Source organism: Myxine glutinosa, chromosome 1 (genome assembly GCF_964187855.1).
Source record: "Myxine glutinosa chromosome 1, kmMyxGlut1.1, whole genome shotgun sequence".
Lineage (NCBI taxonomy): Eukaryota > Metazoa > Chordata > Myxini > Myxiniformes > Myxinidae > Myxine > Myxine glutinosa.
In genome coordinates, this window is record NC_136261.1 from 346,004,625 (window position 1) to 346,026,441 (window position 21,817).

A 21,817-nucleotide genomic window follows, 5' to 3' on the forward strand; every position below is an offset into this window, starting at 1 on the left:
TGTCGGTGGTAGAGCAATATGTAGAGCAGTTAGATCTGACTAGGTAACATGCTTCGTGTGTCGCGGTAAGGAAAACTACCTTGTAATAAGTCCATGTGTAGGCGTTTTGGTCGGTTAAGTTGTACAATTGTGAATCTACCAGGAGATTCGTGTGTTAAGTAGTGTAGGGAATAATGAGTAGAGCCCTTAAATGTCTCACCTGGTAATCAAACCTTTGTCCCTTATGGCACTGCAGACCACATAGACACTTGGTGAGGATCCCTTAGTACAACATTAATAACGTCCTCCCCCCCGACATGACCTTGGAAGAAAGCAGGCCAGGACACCGCCGATAATGGCCGCCGCCATTTACACCTCCGAGGTCACGCCCACCTCGCATAGCACGTGCTACGACCACGGAATAGGGGACGGGAGTGAGTGGCGCGGCGGGCGTGACCTGAGCGAGCCGGCGAGTCAGTGGAGGAGACCGATTGGTTGGCAGCGCACCAGAGCTGAAGTCACCGGCCGAGGCTATACGGAGAGCGGAATGCCATTGCGCAGTTGAGACTAGCTACATTCCTGGCGCAGTCCAGAGCAGTTGAGACTCGGCGTGTGGAGTTGTGAGGAGTGACATTCCTGGCAGAGTCGAGTTGAGCAGGAGGACTGGCAGTTGTTCGGAGATCTGATCCCGAGGTTTTGAGGTGCGCAGGAGTTGAGTTGGCAGTTCGCAGTTCAGCGCAGTTGATCCCGAGCAGTTGGATTCCTGACAGGGCAGTTGATACGAGGAGTTGTTTTGAGCAGCCCGGTCGAGTCGTTCAGAGATCCCGACCTGAGTGGGGCTGAGGTGTAGCCCGAGTGGAGCTCGCTGTCCTGCGGTGGGACCGCGTGGTGCTTGGAGCTTGGTGCACGGACCTCGTGTGCAGCGGCGAGGGCGTTGGCTCGGGCCTAGTGGGGCGTGCGAGGCGGACGGAGGATTACTCCACGCCGGAGTTTGGAGCCGCGTTGGACGGACAAGACAACGAGAGCAGATATGACCGATCTTCACGGTTACACGATACATGACGTGTTCTTTTTGTTAATTCATCCCCTGTTTGTATTTGATATCTGGTGTGCGGGATCCCGATTTAGGAATATTTCATTACCGGCACGTGCTTTTACTGTCCTTGCTTTTCCCAATAAACCCTTTTATTATTTTTGTACATATATCTGAACGCAGTTTACCGGGTGGTTGATTTTAATAGATAAGGCTGCGGGGCTCTCGCCGTTACCCTCCATTCCGCACGCTTGGGGCTTTTTGGTTCTGGAATCCGCTATTGAGTTTCCGCCTCGGGAGTTAAAGCCTTTGTGATTGGCAATCCGCAACTCTGGTGTTAATCGGAGTTGCGTAACAATATTAAATGATTCCTGACCCATTCCATAGTGGATGTGGGGAAGTGTTTTTAGCCCCCACAAAAAAAACGTTTTATTTATTTTTTATTTATTCAGGTTAGGAAGGTTATGGTATCACAATGGGGATGTGGGAAGTGGAGGGTGGGGGATGGAAGGATATTACAAATAGCACCAATTATGCATGTATAAATATGTATATACCACAGTCTGAAATGTTTTGCTTGTCCCAAAATTTTACTTAATTGTTCCATTAATCTTCTTCCTTGGCCATACGCAGCACAAGGCATGGGGTAGCATCATGAGCTGAGGGCGTGGCTGTGCCACCTAAGCAGTGCCCTCTGCTGATGAGGGCAGGAATTTGGAATTTCGTTAATGGTGCCGGTGATAGCTCGCCTACTCTTGATGAAGGACACTGTGGAATCATTAACATCCACCAACTAATTCCGGCAGATGGGACGCCAGTTTAACGTCCATCCGAGGGATGGCGCACACATTCATGAATCACCTGACCTGTGAAATATCAGGATGAAAGTTTATAGCTGGGACGAGATTCTAAACCAGGTTAGACAGTTTAGAATGGACCTAGGTCATCGACATTTCTCTCGGACCTAGGTCATCCCACCAGCCCGATAAGAGATGCGCAAAACTAGACTCCACATTGAGAGGAGAGCAATCTAAAGGGATGCATGCCACGTGTACATTGTTGATTTAAAATGCTGATACTAACAAAGAACATGGAAGAAAATGAGAGTTCATACCGCCCCAAAACAGCTATAAAACTAGAACGGCACTCGGTAGAGTGCGTACCTTCGCCAGGCTGAACAGTTTGTTTTGTATCCCACTGATGGGCCGGATCTGGATTCGGACCTCAACCAAAACCTAATCGGCTTGTTCTTGTCACACACACAACCGGACCACCAAGTTTCGTCCAAATCCATCCACAACTTTTTGAGATATCATGTTATATATCGTTTTTGGCCCTATCTCCCAATGGTGAAGAATCACTTGGAATATAAAATAACTCTCGAATTCAGATCTTCACCAAAATCGAATTGATTCGTCCTTGTCACACACCCAATCTGTCCACCAATTTTTATCCAAATCCGTCCAAATCCGTCCACAACCTTTTGAGATATCCTGCTATATGTCGGTTTTGGCCCTATCTCCCAATGGTGAATCACTTTAAATATTCTAGGATGCGGATCCGAATCCGGATCTTCACCAAAATCTAATCATTTTGTCCGTGTCACATACACAACCTCTCTGCCAAATGTCGTCCGAATCCGTCCACAAGTTTTTGAGATATCCTGTTCACAGACAGACAAATAAACAGACAGGGGTGAAAACATCCATCCACCTTTGGTGACAATAACAGCCACCATGACTTTGCTGTTGTTGACAACAAAAGCTTCAAATGCACCACAAAAGCTTAACATTGTGAAGTGCACTCTGGTGTTGTAACTCAATCTATTTAATGGCTTTGTCCTCGTTTTGGCAAATTTTAAATGTGGGATCCTATCATGTGACCATGTAACTTTAACAGTGATTGGATTCGTGTATTTAATTGGCTCTTCTTCAAAGAGACTTTGCTTATACTGCTGATTAGTCTGTCTTGTTCCTCTCCCTCCCCACCCCACTCCAGCTCTCCCCAAAACCCCTTTTGTAGTGTCATTTTCCACTGTGCTCTCCTTTTCTGGTCAATCCAAAATGTCTCTGATACTGCAGTTATTTTATGTGCAATTGTATTTTCCAAGTACCGTACTGTGAGCTTGATAGCTGTCGGTCACATGTGTGAAATAATTGTGCAATTACGGACATCTTGGATTTCAAAATGGTTGCGCTCGTGTGTTCATCTGCTCATCCGTTTTTTCTGCCTTTTGTTACATAATGTCTCAAGATATTGAGTGTGGTACTTTTCCACATGGCGAGTGTCTCAAGTCTTACCAGTAATTGTACTGTCTGGAAATGCATCTCTTTTGTAAAATACGTGAAAAGTAAGGCAACATGTGGCTGTGGCTCTCAAGGGAATCCTTTCATCTCCTTTCCCTGTGAAGGTTGGAGTTGCCCAAAACAGTATTCTGGTCCCAGTCCTATTTCTAATCTTCATCAATGATCTCTCTGACGCTCTGGAAAATCCACTTCATGTTTTTGCTGAATGCTCCACACTCTGCCGTTACATCCCTCATCCTTCAGATAGGCAGGCAACAGCCTCTTCCTTCTCTTCAGACATTGGAAAAAAAAATCACAAGCTGATCGAACACTTGGAATATGTCTTTCAATCCTGATGAATATCACACTCTCACTATTTTCTCTGAAAGGATAATATGGCAGGCACATCCTTCCTTCTACTTTCTTAAGAATCCTTTTGAGGAGGTTCAGTCACACAAACGCCTGGGTCTCACCATCAGCCATGATCTTTCTTAGGCAAACCACATTTCAATGTAGGCCTCCAAAGTCAGTTTCAAACTGGGCATCCTCCGTCATACAAAGTCATTTCTTGGCACACCTGAACTCCTATCCACCTACAAGGCCTTCAACTGAAGTTTGATGGAGTACTGCTCTCCCCTCTGGGCTGGCGCCCCTGCCTCACACCTTGCTCAGCTTGACACTGGAAATCAAGATAATTGGAATCTCCCACGATGAAACGGAGTCTATGGGTCTATCACTTTCCCATCACATGATTTGTCCTCCCCTCCAATCCCCCAAGATGTCTATGGGGGGGCGCATGCAATCAACCCCCTTTTGGTGAACCCCCGACATCCAAAATCGCTGTTCGCCTCATTGCGTTCCTCTTTTTTCCCGCCTGTGAAATCAACTTCCACATCCACTTCAATCTCATTTTTCCCTCCATGCCTTCAAGACAGTTGATCACCACCATCTCCGATCATCCCCCATCCAAAACCATGATCTTTTATACCCCCATTAATCACCACCACCCCCAAGCCCACCTCCTTCCAAATTTCCAGTTTTCCATTCTTGAGAGTTTCCTTCTGTGTACATCTTGTCCACCCCATGCGTCTTTCCCTACCCCTCAGTCCTCCCTAGATCCCCCATCAGTCCAAGTCTTCCTCTATTTGTCTAATATGTATTTGTCCTTCGCCCCTGTTGGTGTTTCCCCCATATTTCTGTTCTTTTTGATCTATTGCATTCTGATCTGTTCAGTGTTCTCGCTATTCCATGAATCCATGGGCCTTGACTTTGTACACTAAAAAAAGGATGAACAGCGTTAGAATATTTGGAAATGTTATTGCAGCCTTTTTCTTATTCTCTGTGGCTGACTTGCAGGCTGCCACGAAGAAACAGAAATACGAAAAAATTAGTGAGAAAAAAATGTCAACACCTGTCGAGGTTCTCTGTAAGGTAAGACATTGTGTTTAATTCACTCTTTTGATACTTTAATCGTCCTAACTTTGGATATTTTGCTCTACAGTATTCTAAAGTATTACTTGCAGAGTGTCTTTCAGAGTTGTAGTAGGTGGCGGTCATAAATGATTGCTTGAAATCAAACGTTAGACATTATTATTGAATATTTTGTCAGATGTATCGTTGATGTTCTTCCATGTTTCCCACTTTTCTGCCATCTACGACATGAAGGGTTTTCCATCAGAGTTTGTCATGTACATTAATTACTGCCGAAGCCTGCGATTTGAGGACACACCCGACTACATGCATCTTCGTCAGCTTTTCCGTACACTCTTCAAGTAAGTCCAAGTAGGTGACAAAGTCTTGCTATGAGTGGGGCACTGTTGGTTGTGGTACATGGTGCAAGGGTTGTCATGGTAGATGCTGTGGGTGGAGTATAGTCTCGGTTCCATGCATCGTTCAACCTGGATTGGAAACCCGGCTGTGCCTGATGCTGCGTTTTTATGTTATTTTCATCGGATCGCATTGGCTGACAATTAGAGCTGTTTGCAGTTCCTTTTCGACCCTCTCCAACAAAGCAGGAAGGATGTAAGCATGTCACAATATTAACAATGAAGTGATGAGTTAGATATTCCTTTACTACCTCTGCCAGAAAAGGTGGATGGAAGTTATATTTTCACCTGTTTGTTTCTGTGTCTGTCTATTTGTCTCTCTCTATGAGCAGGATATCTCAAAAAGTTATGGATGGATTCAGATGAAACTTGGTGGACAGGTTGGGTGTATGACGAGGACAAGTTCATTTGATTTTGGTGAAGTCCGGATTTGGATTCTATAATTCCCAAAGTGATTCTTCACAGCAGAGAGATCGGGCCAAAAACGATATATAGCACGATATTTCAAAACGTTGTGGACGGATTATGATAAAACATGGTGGATGAATTGGGCAGATGACTATAACAAGCCAATTACATTTTGGTTCAACTGCGAGACCTTATATAGTGTCGCGCGATCCCTTCAGTTAACACCGTAGGACCGCGGACGACCGAACGGCTTGAATGGAGGCGACGATCAAATCGGATTCGGCTATAAAAGCACGGGGAGGAAGAATGAAGGGGAAGAAGCGGAAGCGCGTACCTGTAATCCAACGGCAGCTCTCGATCCTGCAGGGAATTAACTCAAACGAAAATCCAGGGTAAAATGTACAAAAATAATGATTTATTGAACGGAACCCGAGAAGGAAACGCGACGATAAAACCTAATGTTCCTAGATCGGGATCCCTCACACAGACTTCATATACGAACAAAGGAATGAATTAAATAAAGAAATCGTCGTGTACTTGTGAAATGTGGTGCGAGTTTATCTGTCTGTAGTGTGTCCATCGTCCGACGCGGCTCCGTCCGCCTCGATGCTGGCGCGAGGAAACTTCAGTCCGCCTCGCCCGCGCGCTCCGCAAGGCCCCGAGTGACCCGCTCTGCTGCATGCCCCACTCCAAGCTCCTCGTTGGTCGCACACGAGGTCCCTTTCCCTCACAGCACCGAGCCTCGCTCCAAGCTCCAAGCACCCGAGTACTGCTCCAAGCACCACGAAGATGATGAACCAACGACCACCAGTCAAGAACGCAGGGAAGAGCTCGAATCAACCCAAGCAAGAGTCCAGAGCAGAGCGGAGAGCGAGCTTCAAGCACGAGGGGAGAGCGAAAATGTCGTCCAGCCAGTCCTTTTGTCACCTGGCGTGTGACGTAAATCTCGCGCGTCCCCAATCAGAGCCTCGATTCTTCGTGGTCTCTCGAACCTTCTCACGCCTTCCCTCCAATGTACAACCTCCTTCTAAGGACCGGATTGGCGCCCTCCGCGCTGATTGGCTCAAGGTTCGCGCCTTGCGCGCCAACCAGTCATACGTTCCGTGGGCGTGGTTATAGTCTGCCACGATGCTCGTCGCCCATGGTGGCGTTGCACGCGGCCGCTGCCTGCTTGTCTTTCCGGTCAGTCAGTGTAAGGGGAGGGAATTTAATTACTGTTGTGCACCAAGGACCTATCTAAGTGTTTATATGAGTATGCGTTGCCATAAGGGACACAGGTTTGGCGACGGGGGGAACGAGAAACAAAGGAATATTACCCATAATCCCTGTACTAATTAGCATGCCCCACCCCCCTCGCGGCGCGGACACAAATACAGCTTATACCGACATCCGGACTAACCATAGAACTTATTACAAGGTAGAATCCCTTTCACGACAGTCGAGTACCTACCTATGCAGATCTATCTGGCTCTAGATATTCCTCTACCCAAATTCATAACAATAGAAAGGTGTGTTTCTCTCTAAATCATGTCCAATCAATTGAATTGGCCACAGGTGGACTCCAATGAAGTTGTAGAGACATCTCAAGGATGATCAAAGTAAATTGGATGCACCTGAGCTCAATTTGGAGTGCCATAGCAAAGGGGTTGAATACCTATTGAATCAAGACATTTCAGCTTTTCATTTTTAATCATTTTGTAAACATTTCTAAAACATAAAAATAATTTTAAAAAATTCCAATTTGACATTATGGAAAATTGTGTGTAGATCAGTGACAAGAAATTAATCAATTCTAAATTCAGGCTGTACCACAACAAAATGTAAAAAAAAGTCAAGGGGTGTGAATACTTTATGAAGGCACTGTAAAAGGAGAGTGCACATACGTTGACTTGCGATTGTCTCTTGGCATTAAAGTTCATGTCTCATCTTCATATTTTGCAATGTCTGTCTTTCTCTGTGCTTCCTCCATGTTTTAATATATTACCGCGTGAGTGGCCTCCACCCAAAAGGGCTTATTCGCTATCCAGGTGGGAACTGACCTCACTCGAGCAATACAGAGAGCGAATCCATGCACTTAATTCATGGTTGAAAAAAAATCCTAAGAACATGTGAAATAAGGGACAGTCTAATGCCTTGTTTAACTACAGAACTCCCATCCCCAAAAAAATGACTAAAACTAGAACGGCGCTCGGTCGTGCGCATACCTCCGCCAGGCTGAACAGTTTGTTTTGTATCCCACTGATAAGGCCGGATCTGGATTCGGACCTGAACCAAAATCGAATCGGCTTGTTCTTGTCACCTTGCCAACTCATCTACCAAGTTTATTCATAACTCGTCCATAACTTTTTGAGATACCGTGCTATGTATCGCTTTTCACCCCATCTCTCAATGGTGAAGAATCACTTAAAAATTTAAATAATTCTCGTATCCGAATCCATATTCAGATAATCACCAAAATCGAATCGATTCCGTCTTGTCACACACCCAATCGGTCCACCACATTTCGTCCAAATCCGTCCACAACTTTTTGAGATATCGTGTTGCCGGATTTGGATATCGGATTTGGCCCTTCACCCAATGGTGAAGAATCATTTTTAACATTATCTGATCCGGACCCAGATTGGAATCTTCACCAAAATATAATCATTTCGTCCTTGTCACATATGCAGCCTCTCAACCAAGTTTCGTCCAAATTTGTCCACAACTTTTTGAGATATCTTGTTCACAGACAAAGACGGGTGAAAACATAAGTTCACCACCTTCGGTGGCAGAGGTAACAATATGTATTAGCAAGAAGCTTCAAAGAATTGTTCGGATTGTCAGAAGTGAAGTGATTTCAACCATCCTTTCAGTTTTGTTGGCAAAGAGGAGAAGGAGGACCTGGAATTGCTCAGACTCGGATTGAAATCTACGTTGAGCGGTGCATGGTAACAAGGTGTTAATGGCTTTTACAGGTGCAGTCGGTGGCATCCAAATGTTTGCGATGAGCTCTGTGGTTGATGTACAGGTTATGACACCATTTTCTTCCTTCAGCTCTTACGATTAACTTTACTTTGCAATGACAGATTGAATGATAGTTCAGCTTTTCAACCAAAATCAATAGCTGATCGAAAATGTAAATGTGTACTTTTGCTTCTCTGAAGTTGTCTGTCACTTTACAAACAATGCGGACATTGATATTTTTGGTTTGTATGACAAGGTTACTCATAGGAAAGTTCATTCTTGCTGCGCTTCATTCTTAGTTCATTCTTGCTCTCCTTTTCGTACTGCTCCAGCATTCTGCAGTGCAGGTTGAGACACTGACCTAATGTGACCAATCGGCATTGTCCGTACTAGGGCATGCCCGTACTATATCTATATCTAAAATTATATCCCCCCCTCTATTTACATGAAATGGTTTGGTCCAAAGCGAACGGCTTGCGAGTACGGTGACAATCCCCCCCCCTCTATTTACATGAAATGGTTTGGTCCAAAGCGAACGGCTTCGGAGTTTGGTAAAGAAATCGCCATAGCGTGCCCAAACGCGCAGGAAAGCGAAAGAATCGCAAATTTAAGGAAATGCCCGTACTTCCGTAAGGAAGAGAAAAGAAATGAAAAGGAAAAACATTCCAAACCGCGAGGGAAAACAACACGGCACGTCGACACAACAACGTGTCCTGTGATTGGCCGTACGTCGCTGCCAGTAGCTGCCCCCAAAAAAAAGCTTTCACCGTCCGGCGACTGAATTTAAGGGGAAAAATAAAACGCTCTTCGCTTAAAACAACGCCCTTCGCTCTGACTGAATTGGGACAATGTTTTTATGTTTTTAATTGAATTACTATCCGTAATGGCGCACGCTCTCACGGGAGCTCCGGAAGGTCGTATATCGCAGTTACGATGAATCGCAAATTAGTTTTTATTAGTTTTAAAACATAGTTTAACGCCAACATAGCGCCAACATAGTTTGCAAACGTGAAATAAATGAATACGCTCTCAAATGTGCCGTCCGAGGCAGAGTCTGTTCGCCACGTTCGGCACACGTGATAGCTCGCTGCTCTCTGATTGGTTGAATCGTTTTTTGGACATAGCTCGGTAACTGCTTGTCCGATTAATTTCAAACCTTGAAAAGGCACATCCTCGGGTCCCCAGCAATATACCTGGCAAGTTTCAAGTATATCGGACCGGTAGTTGTCGAGAAACAGCGGTCACAGACAAACATACATACAAACATACAAACATACAAACATACACACAGAGATTGCTGGAATTATAGATAGATATCTAAAATTATATCCCCCCCCCTCTATTTACATGAAATGGTTTGGTCCATTCGCAAAGCCAAAGCGAACTGCTTGCGAGTACGGTGACAATCCCCCCCCTCTATTTACATGAAATGGTTTGGTCCATTCGCAAAGCCAAAGCGAACGGCTTGCGAGTACGGTGACAATCCCCCCCCCCCCCCCCCCTCTATTTACATGAAATGGTTTGGTCCAAAGCGAACGGCTTGCGGAGTTTGGTAAAGAAATCGCTATAGCTCGGTAACTACTTCTCCGATTAATATGAAACCTTGAAAAGGCACATCCTCAGGTCCCCAGCAATATACCTGGCAAGTTTCAAGTATATCGGACCCGTGGTTGTCGAGAAACAGCGGTCACAGACAAACAAACACACAGACACACACACACACACAGAGATTACTGGAATTATAGATAGATATAGATCGCTGCTGTCATTGGGGTGTTTTTCTTTTCTTTACTTCCGTCTTTTTCTCTCTAAGCCTGGTGTTGGCTTAGCGGTTAGGGTGCCGGCTTGGGATCCTAGGATCCTGGGTTCGAATCCCGGTCGATCGCTGAATTAACACCAGGGGGGTTGACTCAGCCTGTCAACCTTCCGAGGTTGGCAAATTGAGTACCAGTTCACTGGTAATTCCCTGTGTGTCGCAAGAGGTGACTAGAAGGGTTGTTGGCAGGAAGGGCATCCGGCCATAAAACATTGCTTCAAAAATGGGACCACGGTGCCCGAAAAAGGCCAACGCCTCTCTGCGGGGAAAAATGACCTGTAAAGGTGGTTCTTTATTCTTGTTCGTCTTTTTCTCTCTCGAAATTTTGTTGTTGTCCCTTTCTTAGAACGCTTCCTGCAATATTTATCTGACACTTTATTATATTGTTTAGATATCCACACAGTCACCCCATTGTCGGACTGTCGTGTAGTACTAAATACTAGCTGCATCGCTTTGCTGACAGGTTCAATGAAAAGACAGCATGTTGCACTTCACAAACATATGGCATGTCTGTCTGCCTCGGAGGATGTAAAATGACAAAAGGATATTTTTCAATTACTTTGTTTGTTGCTGCAACCGCAGTTGTGGTGACTGTTGTTGTTGTTTGTGTGCGCCTTCCGTGTCCTTTTATTTATTTATTTTCTATTCCTTCGAGAGAAGTATTACCATATACAATTTTGTATTCTCCTTCCATGTCCGTCATTCTGACATTCTGAAAACCAGTTTGATCCCTGGTGTTGGGCTAGCGGCTAGGGTGCCGGCTTAGGATCCTAGGATCCTGGGTTCGAATCTCGGTCGATCGCTGAATTAACGCCAGGGGGGTTGACTCAGCCTGTCATCCTTCCGAGGTCGGCTAATTGAGTACCAGTTCACTGGTAATTCCCTGTTTGTCGTTGAAGGCGGCAAAAAGGGTTGGCGTCAGGAAGGGCATCCGGCCGTAAAACATTGCTTCAAAAAGGGGACCAAAAAACAACAACTACCACGGTCCCCGAAAAGGCCAACCCCCGCTTTGCGGGGAAAAATGGCCTCTAAACGGTGGTTCTTCCATGTCCGTCATGCTTTTTTCCAGACTAAATCTGTCGTGCCGTTGGAACCACTAAATTAAAGCTCCAAATCTCGCTTGTCTTCCCTCCCAGAAAGACAGGCTTTTAAAACAGGTATTTACATGACTATATTTTGTGCCACGGCTAATATAGTGGGGGGGCCAATGTTTTCCCGTTGAATTCAAATGTTAATTTGTGGACACTGGTTGGGTTGTCTTTAGGGATGATAGAAGTTGTAGAAAAAATATGTCTCCATTTTTTTCAAGTTCTTTATAGCGGCCATTTTGGATTATCAAAATGGCGTTTGTTGAAAACCGAAATTGTCATTATCTTGGCTTCTAAATGACCTAGAGTGTTAATTTTGGTGTCCAAATGTACATATTTGCGGATACTTAATCCAATAAACACACATTTACACACCTACATATGATCAAAAGGGTTCTTATGGCAGCCATCTTGGATTTTCACGCACTTATGCCAACACATATATATATTTTTTTCCATCATTTTCACTTCTAAATCACATAAAGGCTGGACTTTAGTGTTCAAATGTACACTTATAATGTCTTTGTGCAATATTTTTAGTTGGCAGTGTTCATTGTTACATTGAAGGATCTCCATCCTCCTCATCATCAGTGTTATCGATTCCCATGGGGCGCTCCTGACCCGTGTTACCACACACCTCTTCATCTGCCCCACACATACACATCTCAGAACAGTTGAGATGCTGAGACCTGCATGAGCAGTGAGACATGCATTGGGTCTTCTTGCAGTTACATTTGATTAGATGTGTGATGGCAGCTGGGGCTGGAGGGTCCTTGGTTGTGATGGGCACCAGCTGATCTCCTTCTGCTCTCCATCCATGTTCTGTTGGTTGTGGAAGCTGGGGGTCCGGTACATCAGCCTGATGCCACACCATGGCCTGGAAATGTGCACGAGCAATGGCTTCATGTAAAGCTCCCCGTGTTGGTGGCAGCTTCTGTGCCTCTAGCTGTTTCTTGGTAAACAGTCTCCACCTCAGCTTGCCCACATCCACAACTGTAGTACGAGGCTCATACAGCTGGCATACAAATGCCTCAATGTCACTTTCTGTGTCAGCTCTCAGCTCCTCAGAGGCCCCAAGGTCATGAAACGCAGATACCACCTCAACAGAGCACCTATTGAGGGCTTGCCAACATGTGAGCTTTCCCTTGCCGGCAAACCGACCAGTCTGGTCTGCTCCCGTGAATGCATGGAATCCTGGTAGGGCTGCAGCCTTCCTGACACCAAGTTCATGTACTATTGGTTCCAGTGAGATTTGCCTCTTCTTGTTCCCCACACCCGTGATGAAGTATGTGTCTTTGCATAGTTCATGGTACCGGTGGAGTGCTAGGATGAATACATCAGTATCAGGTGACTGAATGTACAGCTGTGTTGCACCTCTTCGGACGGCATCTAGACTGTGAAGAAAGATCCTCGTATCAGCCTCCTCCTGGGAGCTACGGAGATGCTGTACATCCATGCAGTTGGAGAAGACATCCTGCCTTGAAGTGACGATGAAGACCTTGGTAGTCCCCTCAAAGTGACACAGAGCTTTCTTTGCCAGATAGACAGTTAGCTCATCTTTGGTGTTGGTGTGCGACAGGAACTGTTTTGCTGTCAGTTTCCCAATCGGGGTGCTGTCTTGAACGTGGTAAGCAGTGGGCGGCTTGCCACCTTGGCGCCTCTCCCGTGTGGCCTCTTTCAGTGAATTTGGCAGATCATATCGGTCAAACACGAGGTGGACTTCATCATACCCGTTGGTCTTGCAGTCCAGTGTTGCATTGAAATGGCCAGCCCACTGGGCACATGTTTTGACCCATTGTGGCTTACCCATTGCTTGCACTAATGCCATGCCGTCTATGACAGTCACCTTCTTGGGAGGGGGTGGAGTATGTTCAGGATTGTCGTCGTCTGGCTGCTGACCAGTGCCAGTTGACTTCTTGGGTAGATCTTCTAGGATGCCCATAAGCTTGCTTTTGTCTGTGCATGGTAGTAGTGTCCCAGCCATTGCAAAGAGGGTTCGTGGAAGCGCGGTGAATTCATATTGACCTATGGCATCCTTCAAGTTGATCTCTGGTCGTGAGCGGGCCACGATCAGCATGCGCGCAAACAGTGACCTGTCGTCTTTCAGCTCTACAACCTTGTCTGCCAGTTTGTGCTTCACAGCTTTCCTGGCACTCTTCCACATCTTCAGTTTGACCTTTCCCATTCTGGCCCAAAGGTTGATTTCATTTGTGTTGATGCGCTCTGCAACAAACGTGTTATACGCTTTCTGACCAATCTCATCTTGGTTGCAGACATCCTTCTGTACTTCAGCTGGCATCACCACCTTGGTGATGATAGTCGTCAGGTCTTCACCCTCATGCGTCATGGGATTCATGGACTCTCTGATCACATTCTTCAGTCGACGAATGCTGTCTTCCTGCCGAGCCCAGACTGTGGTTGATAGGTCGTGGTGCTCCTTGCGTGTAGCTGATTGTGAGCCAGCCATCTGACGGGCTTCTTCAGCAAGCCTACTCAGCTCTGGTGCTGTCAGAAAGAACCTTTCGCGGGCACTGGCATTCTGGGTAATGCCCACAATACCCCCTGTCACCTTCATGATCCTGTTGATGTGCTCCAGTGCATGGTCCACACCTACAGCACAGAAGGGGATTTCATTCTTATGGACACTGAAGTTCCCATCCATGAACTCTTGGTAGATCCCTGGATCTGTCATCTTCAGGGCCTTCATCTCTGCAAGGTACCGGGGAGTCAGCCTGGCATATTTCTGTTTGTCATGTGCAAACATGTGCTGACATGTGCTGACAAACTCCGTAACATCTCCGTACATGATGTTCTGACTGATGGTTATAACATCTCGATGAATAGTGGCTGAGCGCATAGTCTCTGGCTCAATGCTCGTGGCTGGTCCTTCCAGTAGCCAGCGGAGGAAAGCATAGAGTACTTTGGGTACATGCTTTTCAGCATCATCAGTGTTCATTTCTCCTTCAAATTGCCATGGGTGCTTGTTCTGACAAGCAATGGCACTGCGGAGAACAGAGGCACTCTCAAACAGTTGTTCGATGTTTTTTTCATTTGTCTTCGTCATTGCATCTTCGACAGCTGCATCACGCACGGCAGTGGAGAATACACAGTCTGACTCGTTTCGACGTTTTGGTTTCATGAAGTGAACGTCATCAATGTGAGAGTTGATTTTCTCCTTCATGCCTTGGGTAGTAGGTGATGGGACATTGTGCACACCATTATTGTCAAGAATCCTGGAGTAAACCGACTTCAGGTCAGACATGTTGAGAATTTCACCAGCTTGGAGTAGAGAGCGAACAAGGCTGACAAACTCAATGTCTGCGGCTATTTTGATAACATTAGTTTCTTGCAGTATGTGTTCTTTGTCATCACTTGATGTCCCACTCTTGGGAGCACGTTGGACATTCTGCACCCAGCATGGGAGATGATACTTGACGTCGATCGCATGAGCATCATTTGCACTGATGGCAGCACTAAGCTGAACTTTCCACTTGTGGTTGCTGCCTTCTTCAACAGCTTTCTTCAGCTGTTTACCTGCGTTGAACGTGCATACAACATGTACACTTTCCTTAGTGACCTCTTGACAGAAGAAACAAAGGTCTCTGTTGAATGGAGTTGATGATGAACGTGTGAAGCGAAGAGTCTCGTCTTGCGTAGAACCTGAGGTACTTGCAGCGGCAGGTGCAGAAGAAGGACGTCCACACCTCTTATGAAGATGCTGGGTGTCGCCATGTTCGCAGGCTTTCTGGTGGCGAACTCTAGCACGCTCCAGGTGAGCAGTGTTGCATGTAGATCCATAACATGCCCGGTGCCACTTTGCTTTATTGTTCCTCAAGTCAGTGGCAGTGAAACAGCTTAATCGTTCGCTGATCTGTTTGAAGTCGGCATCACCATATCGTGCCCTCTCCTGGATGAACTGGAGAAACTTTGCATATGAGCCCAGTGCTGGCTCAGTCACTAGTGCACCTTGGGGATCCTGGCACTGAATGCAAAGTGTGAAATCAGTTTCTTTCTTGGTTTTCTTGCTTTTTGGCTCCATCATAGCTCAGGGTCACGAATCTGGAACATACAAATAACAAATAACAATTAAGATAGATGTGCATTAAGTTAGATTTTGGACACTGGTTCGGCTGTGCCATAAAAACCTATTTTTATCCCTTGTAGGTTATTAAAGAAGGTTTCATTCAATTCTCTATCCCCAAAAATGTACAACTGGACACCAGAATCGAAACTCTAGGTCATTTAGAAGCCAAGATAATGGAATTTTACGTTTTCGACATCCGCCATTTTGAAAATCCAAAATGGCCGCCATAAAGAACTTGAAACAATTGGAGACATATTTTTTCTAGAACTTATATCATCCCTAAAGACAGCCCAACCAGTGTCCAAAAATTAACAAGCAATTTCACCGGGCATTTCAATCTGCTACATTGGCCCCCCCACTAATAATCCCCCATCTGCAGCAGGGCTCAGTAAACCACTAGCACTGTGGCACTTGCACAGGTGAAAATTGTACATCACCTCTCCCTTCGCCCCCCCCCCCCCCTCCCTCCCAACTCAGGGGGATGGATTTTTTTTGTGCTCATGACTTGACCTTGCCAACACATATGCAAAAGTACCAACCCATATTCAGAATTTGGTGATTGGCCCAGCCCTGGTTTTTTTTTTTTTTTTTCTATTATTTTCAGACCTGCACGCACACATACAGGTAATTGCCTTATTTAATATATTAGGATCTCGCAGACAAATTTTTGTATCGAATAAATCGATTGCCAGCTTTCCAACGGTACCATTTTGATTATCCGACGACAGCAGGAAGCCTTTGGAATAAAGCATGATGGACACACACACACACACACACACACACACACACACACACACACTTCTCCTTTTAGTAACACAGTGACGAAAGTGTACTAAAGACGTCATTTCTCCATTTTTCCGAGTTATTCATCAAACTACTACATTATCCAATCTCAAGTTTCCTTATGGCATTTGCACGCCACATTATTGCAGGTAGGCTCTGTAAATGTGTAACAGTAATTGTATGACGAATGGTTTTACGTACATTGTTGTGTAACCTATAATTATTGTGTCTACAGGACATTGAACTACCAATATGATTACATGTTCGATTGGACGATGCTGAAACAAAAATCGTCTGCATCTGGAGTGTCCGCAGGCCCCCAAGGTGAGTCTTAGATCCTTACATTGCTGTTAAAATATTGTACTGCTTAGAAGAAAGAAATGGCAATGTCCAAGGGAATAATACGAATAATAAACAGAAAGTGGTCGCGACACTTTTCAGATGATCGACCGGCTTTTCTTCTAAGTTGATTGACGTTTTATGAAAGTGATCTTAAATAATCGGACAAATATGAAGGAACTCAATGGCTTCCCAAAGAGAATTGCCCGGAAGTGTAGCGCGCTCACCTCTGAGCTTCTGTTTTGTCCCGGTGCAATTCCCGACCTGGCTTTGAACTCACGCTGGTGTTTTGCAGACAGGGCGTAGCACCGATGTGTGCACGGTCCGTCATATGGAACTTTAAGCTGAGGATTTGCCTGCTGCCAGCATTGGTTGCCCATGGACTTTAGAGATCCTACATCATGGGCACGTTATTCGACGGCACCCTGACCAAATTCCAAATTCCTGTGTCAACGTGCAGGGGAACTGCATGTACGGCACAGTCTCGCTTCGGTATTGATGCAACCAGCAGGTTAAATTTATAATTGAATCCTTCTCTAAAACTCCTTAAATTTGCTAACGCTGATGACTAATTATATTAATAAAGGTTAAACATTGGCCACTCCAGTGAAGATCTCGAGATATTGTTGTGGGCTGACAGGACAGCAATGAGGTACGCATACTTTCCTCCGAGCTGTCTAGCTTGGGTTTGAATCCCGAACCAGCTATAAAAGTGTCATTCCGGTGTTTCACAGGCAGGGTGAGGCATCAATGTGTGTGCCATCTCTCGGATGGACATTAAGCCTGGAGTCACCTTGGACAACCTTAGTTGACGGACATTAAATATCCCAATGTGTCCTTGGTGAAGAGTGGATGAGCTGTCGCTGGCACTCTGGCCAAATTCCAAATTCCTGCCCTAACCTACAGGGAGCACTGCATCAGCAGCACAGCCACACTGCCAGCTGATTCAGCCCCGCACGAACGATAATGAAATAAATAATGCGAGTGGGCCGGCAGAGCAAAAGGAATGATAGAGGGAAGGAAGCCAAAGAGGGAAACACGAGAGAAGAGAAGCCCGAGAATAGACTCGCTATGCAAGCAACAACAATAATCGATCGAGCCCTGAACAAAGTCTGTGATCACTTCAAGTCACAAAGCTTTTTAATACACTTTTCTCTCCCTCAGATCCCCTCACTCTCTGAGATTTCCTCACACCTTTTATAACTTTGCTGAATTTCCTCTCTGTTTGCTTCGCCTCTTGGCATGATCTCCTCCTTCAAGAAACGCTAATGAAACGCCCGATAACGGCCCTCAGGGCGCTCATGAGGAGAATCGGTTCCGAATATGTGATTATGGCGCGATCTTTTGTTAGCATTGCTCGTGAAATAGTTACGGGCGCTGCGGTAAACTAAATAATGTAACTATGAAGTAACTGCTTAATAATGGGAGAATTCATTTGGATCTCATAACCACAACAGTGTTTATTAAATTAATAATAAAATACAGCAATATTTTTTGCATATTGACAACACACAACATTTTCCCTGCTAGAGCGGGGGTTAGCCTTGCGGTCCCCATGACAATCTTCTCCATTTTGCCCTATTGACACCGCAAAATAATTTTTGGCATTTCTTGGGCCTATTGTGCATCGATCCTAGAACCATTGAACGCCGAGGCATATTCTTGGCAAGTAGTTATATGTTCTCGATTAAGAGTCACATCAAGAAGTCGACAAAGTCGACAAATTAACCAGCTAATTCCTTGTTGGTGGTTTTGTAATAGTTTTTCAATTGTTTTGTAACCACATAATGGAGGTGTTGCCTCCATTATGCTAGGCCAGTAACTTATATCCCTACCAATTGACTCTATGATGCAATAGTTAGAATGACCGCTCTGAGTCTGGGAGGTAGATGGACCCCGGCCAAGTCGTACCAAAGACTTTAGAAATGTTACATGCTGCTTCCTTGCCTGCCGCTCAGCATTTAAAATATATAGAGCAGGGACAAACAACCATAGGTTGGTATCCATGGGGAGGAGGAAATTCCTCCGTAATTGTCCCACTGGGTGCAGAGAGAAAAACAACATTATAAATATGGTGCTCTTGTAACCAGAGTGCTCTCGGAGGTTGCATCACTCCCCCCAAGCGCGGTGACTGTTTGTCTGAAGTAGATTCCAACGTCGTCTCGTGGAATTTTTCTCCAGGTGTGTGGCTTGTGTTGCAGGTCCTCCACGAGCCTTGGAGCCTGTAGGCAAACATTTTTTGTCTCCGAGGAAACATTTTTGCCCTAATTTTAATATTGCTGCCGCCAAGTTCATGATCGTTATTTTAACAGCAATTTCAAAAGCATTGTTATTTACCGTCTGTACTTCGTTGTCTCACTTTGCATTGTCTTCCCTTCCACCCCGTTGGCTGTTCCTTTTTTAGGTCCAATCTAAAGAGAGTCATTCCAGCAACTCCGAGCATTATCAGAGAGTACGGATCGTTCTGTGCCTCCAGATAGACTATCCATGCTGATCAGCACCCAAAGCGACGACGTTATCCTGATTTTGATCACTTTCCTCTTATTTTCTTTCTCTTCCTTATTTAGGTTATTTTAGCCTCTGTTTTGTTCGTTGTCATGGAGTTTTAAAGGAGCTCCTTGTGTGTAGCTTTCATCAGCAAAGAAAGTACTGCGGGAGACTGCGTCTTAACGTACGGTTGCAGAGATCCGGGTCATTTGCGAAATCTTGAGGCATGAATGAGCTTGGTGTGTCTTTTTGTTGTTTTATTGTTTGTTGTGGCAACACCATGGTTCGTTAGCTCCTTTGCTGTAAAGGTTTACTCTTTTCGAATTGCTGTTTCTGCATCTTTGGCGTTCGCTTCGCATGAATTCTGCCAACGTTTTCTTCCTCGCTCCTTCCATTCTGCCTCTTGTTTTGAGTTGCGTTATTTCCCAAACATCCACCTTCCATCCTTGCTCCCTGCCTTTTGTGGATATGTTTTATTAGTTTAAAAAACAATTGCCAAACGTCACATCGCAGGTGGGCGGGTCTCGATGCCCGTGATACGGACACGAAGGACATTGCGCCAAGTAGCTCCGACTAATGCTCGTTCCTTCGCCTTTTTAACTTCATTCCGATGACTGCTGCATCGTTAACTTTTCTTTAAATTTTGCATCTTGCGACACCAAAGGAAGGCAAGTAAAATCTGTTCCTTTTAAACAGATGTCTATTGGGACTTTCCACTACGTTGCCGCCTATATTCCATTTTGTTTTTTTAATCAACCGTCTTAAATCGTCTTTGCAACATTTTAGTTCCTACGTTGCGCCTCTTCTTCTCATCCATTCTCCCGCTTCCCTTCCCTTTCTATCCACACAATCTTTCGCATGCACTCTCGTTGCTTTCTTCTCAAAATGGGTTTGAGGATGCCTGTCGCCGTTTTAGGCCTACTACGACAGGACCGGCCAGCCAAGACGATGCACACGCATCGAGTCGTGTGCCGGGCTGACTGTTGTCTTATGCAATTGCTGGTTCGTATAACCTTGTTGGATCATTGTCGCTGTCTTTCAATTGTATTTTCTCTCTCTGGCGATTTGTCTTCAAAGAGTTATAAAACTCCTGGGGTTGTTCTCTGTGTACAAATGATTTAAAGCTGAAATGACATAACACCCGAGCTCTCAAGTAGAGGGATAAAATGAGGTTTTAATACATTTTGCTTCACTCCTTCACTTTAGACTTCCAGTTAAACATTCCCTCTCCAGTCTTTTTAGTTGCTACTCAAAAAGGCTCAAAAGCCACTTATTTATAAATGATTTTCGTTTTTGGGAATGGACGTTAAAACTTGCGCTTATGCTAACGAGTTCGATTTGGCCAAACCTTTTCCAACAGGTGAGATAATTTCAGATGCTGCTTGTCTTTCTGCCATCGTTGTTACAATGATCAGAGGTTGTGCTAATCTGTTCTATGGGGATTTGATTATGGTAGAACCCAATGTGACAACGTTTGTGACTATTTTTGTATTAAAGTCACGTTTGGGCCCACCGAGGAAAAGGACTATTTGAGGTTTGACGTAACTTTTCCCCAGTGGATATCTTCGGTTGATTTGCATGAAAGTTGATCTGTTATGGCTCATGGATAGACCATGTGTTTGGAAAGATGCTTCTTCGCAACGCCCTTGTACCTTTTCCTTGAACGCCGAATTTATTGCTCCTGGAGCAATGCCCTTAATTGACCCATTTCCTTTTGGTGTCGGCCTGATCAGGTGGTTTGGGTTGTGTGTGGCATTGTTCTTCTGTTCCTCCCCTCTTGGTTTTGTCTGGGTTCCTTCCTCCTTTCAGACAGTCATTTTCTATGCCTGGGATGCTGGACCACAAAGCAATTGGGCTTTGCCTGAAACGTTTTAATAATAAAAAATGAAAATCTTGAACAAACCTGTTTATTTATTTTTCCCCTTTTTGGGTGAACATGTCTTATTTTTAAGCCTCTACCTATGGCCTATGGGATAGGGAGAGGCTTATAGTTATACCTGTTGTTGGATTTGTTTCTACATTTAGTACCCCCAATTTTAATGATCCCAGAGTTACTTCACCCCCGAAGATAACTAAACTACTATTTAGGGGTCGGTTTTTTTCTTTTTATTTCTGCTATTGTCCGAGCTGTATCTCGGAGCCAACTGGGACTTTTGGAATGAAATTTTGCATCAATAATTGGATTTCAAGGTAAGCGGGGAATTTTAGAAGACAACTTTCCCAAGACAAATATAAACCAGAAGACAAAATTCCCAATCACACATGCACAGGGAGGAGTGAGATAATATTTTACTCTCTACCTGGCAGTTAAACAAAATTGAAAATTATTCCAATCAGCAAACTTAGGTTTTTAAGGAAACCGATCTCCACTAACTAATACCGAACCGAACCGAACCGAAACCGAACTAATAAAGGACACAAACAACAGGCACAAATAACTAATGTAATGTATTAGGTAGGGTGCTGTAATAGACACTGGGTAAAATGGTGGTATAAACCAGAATAAATTTATTTATACACCTTTAAACATTTATTTGAATCGATTTATATACTTGAACACTGGAACACATCCCCTTCATAGTATTTCTAAAAAAACATGCGATATATTGATATATATCATGAAAGGATGTGGCACATGTGATAACCAAGACGGCGTGGCAATAACCGATTATGGCTATGTATGATGCCAACTGACATTGTCTTTTCTACCCAAACATACATTAGTTCAATGGTGATCAATAAAACT

General features: G+C 44.8%; 1 protein-coding gene across 1 annotated transcript in view; it reads left to right on the forward strand.

Annotated features, from left to right (window-relative positions):
• LOC137413037 (casein kinase I) overlaps positions 1-20,973 on the forward strand; it is a 119,115-nt gene extending 98,142 nt beyond the window's left edge. The window contains exons 7-10 of the mRNA XM_068098424.2: positions 4,654-4,728; positions 4,963-5,069; positions 16,481-16,569; positions 18,989-20,973. Coding sequence (XP_067954525.1) covers positions 4,654-4,728; positions 4,963-5,069; positions 16,481-16,569; positions 18,989-18,999 — 282 coding nt within the window. The 3' untranslated portion in view covers positions 19,000-20,973. The remainder of the gene's footprint in view (positions 1-4,653; positions 4,729-4,962; positions 5,070-16,480; positions 16,570-18,988) is intronic.
• The last annotated feature ends 844 nt before the right edge of the window (positions 20,974-21,817 follow it).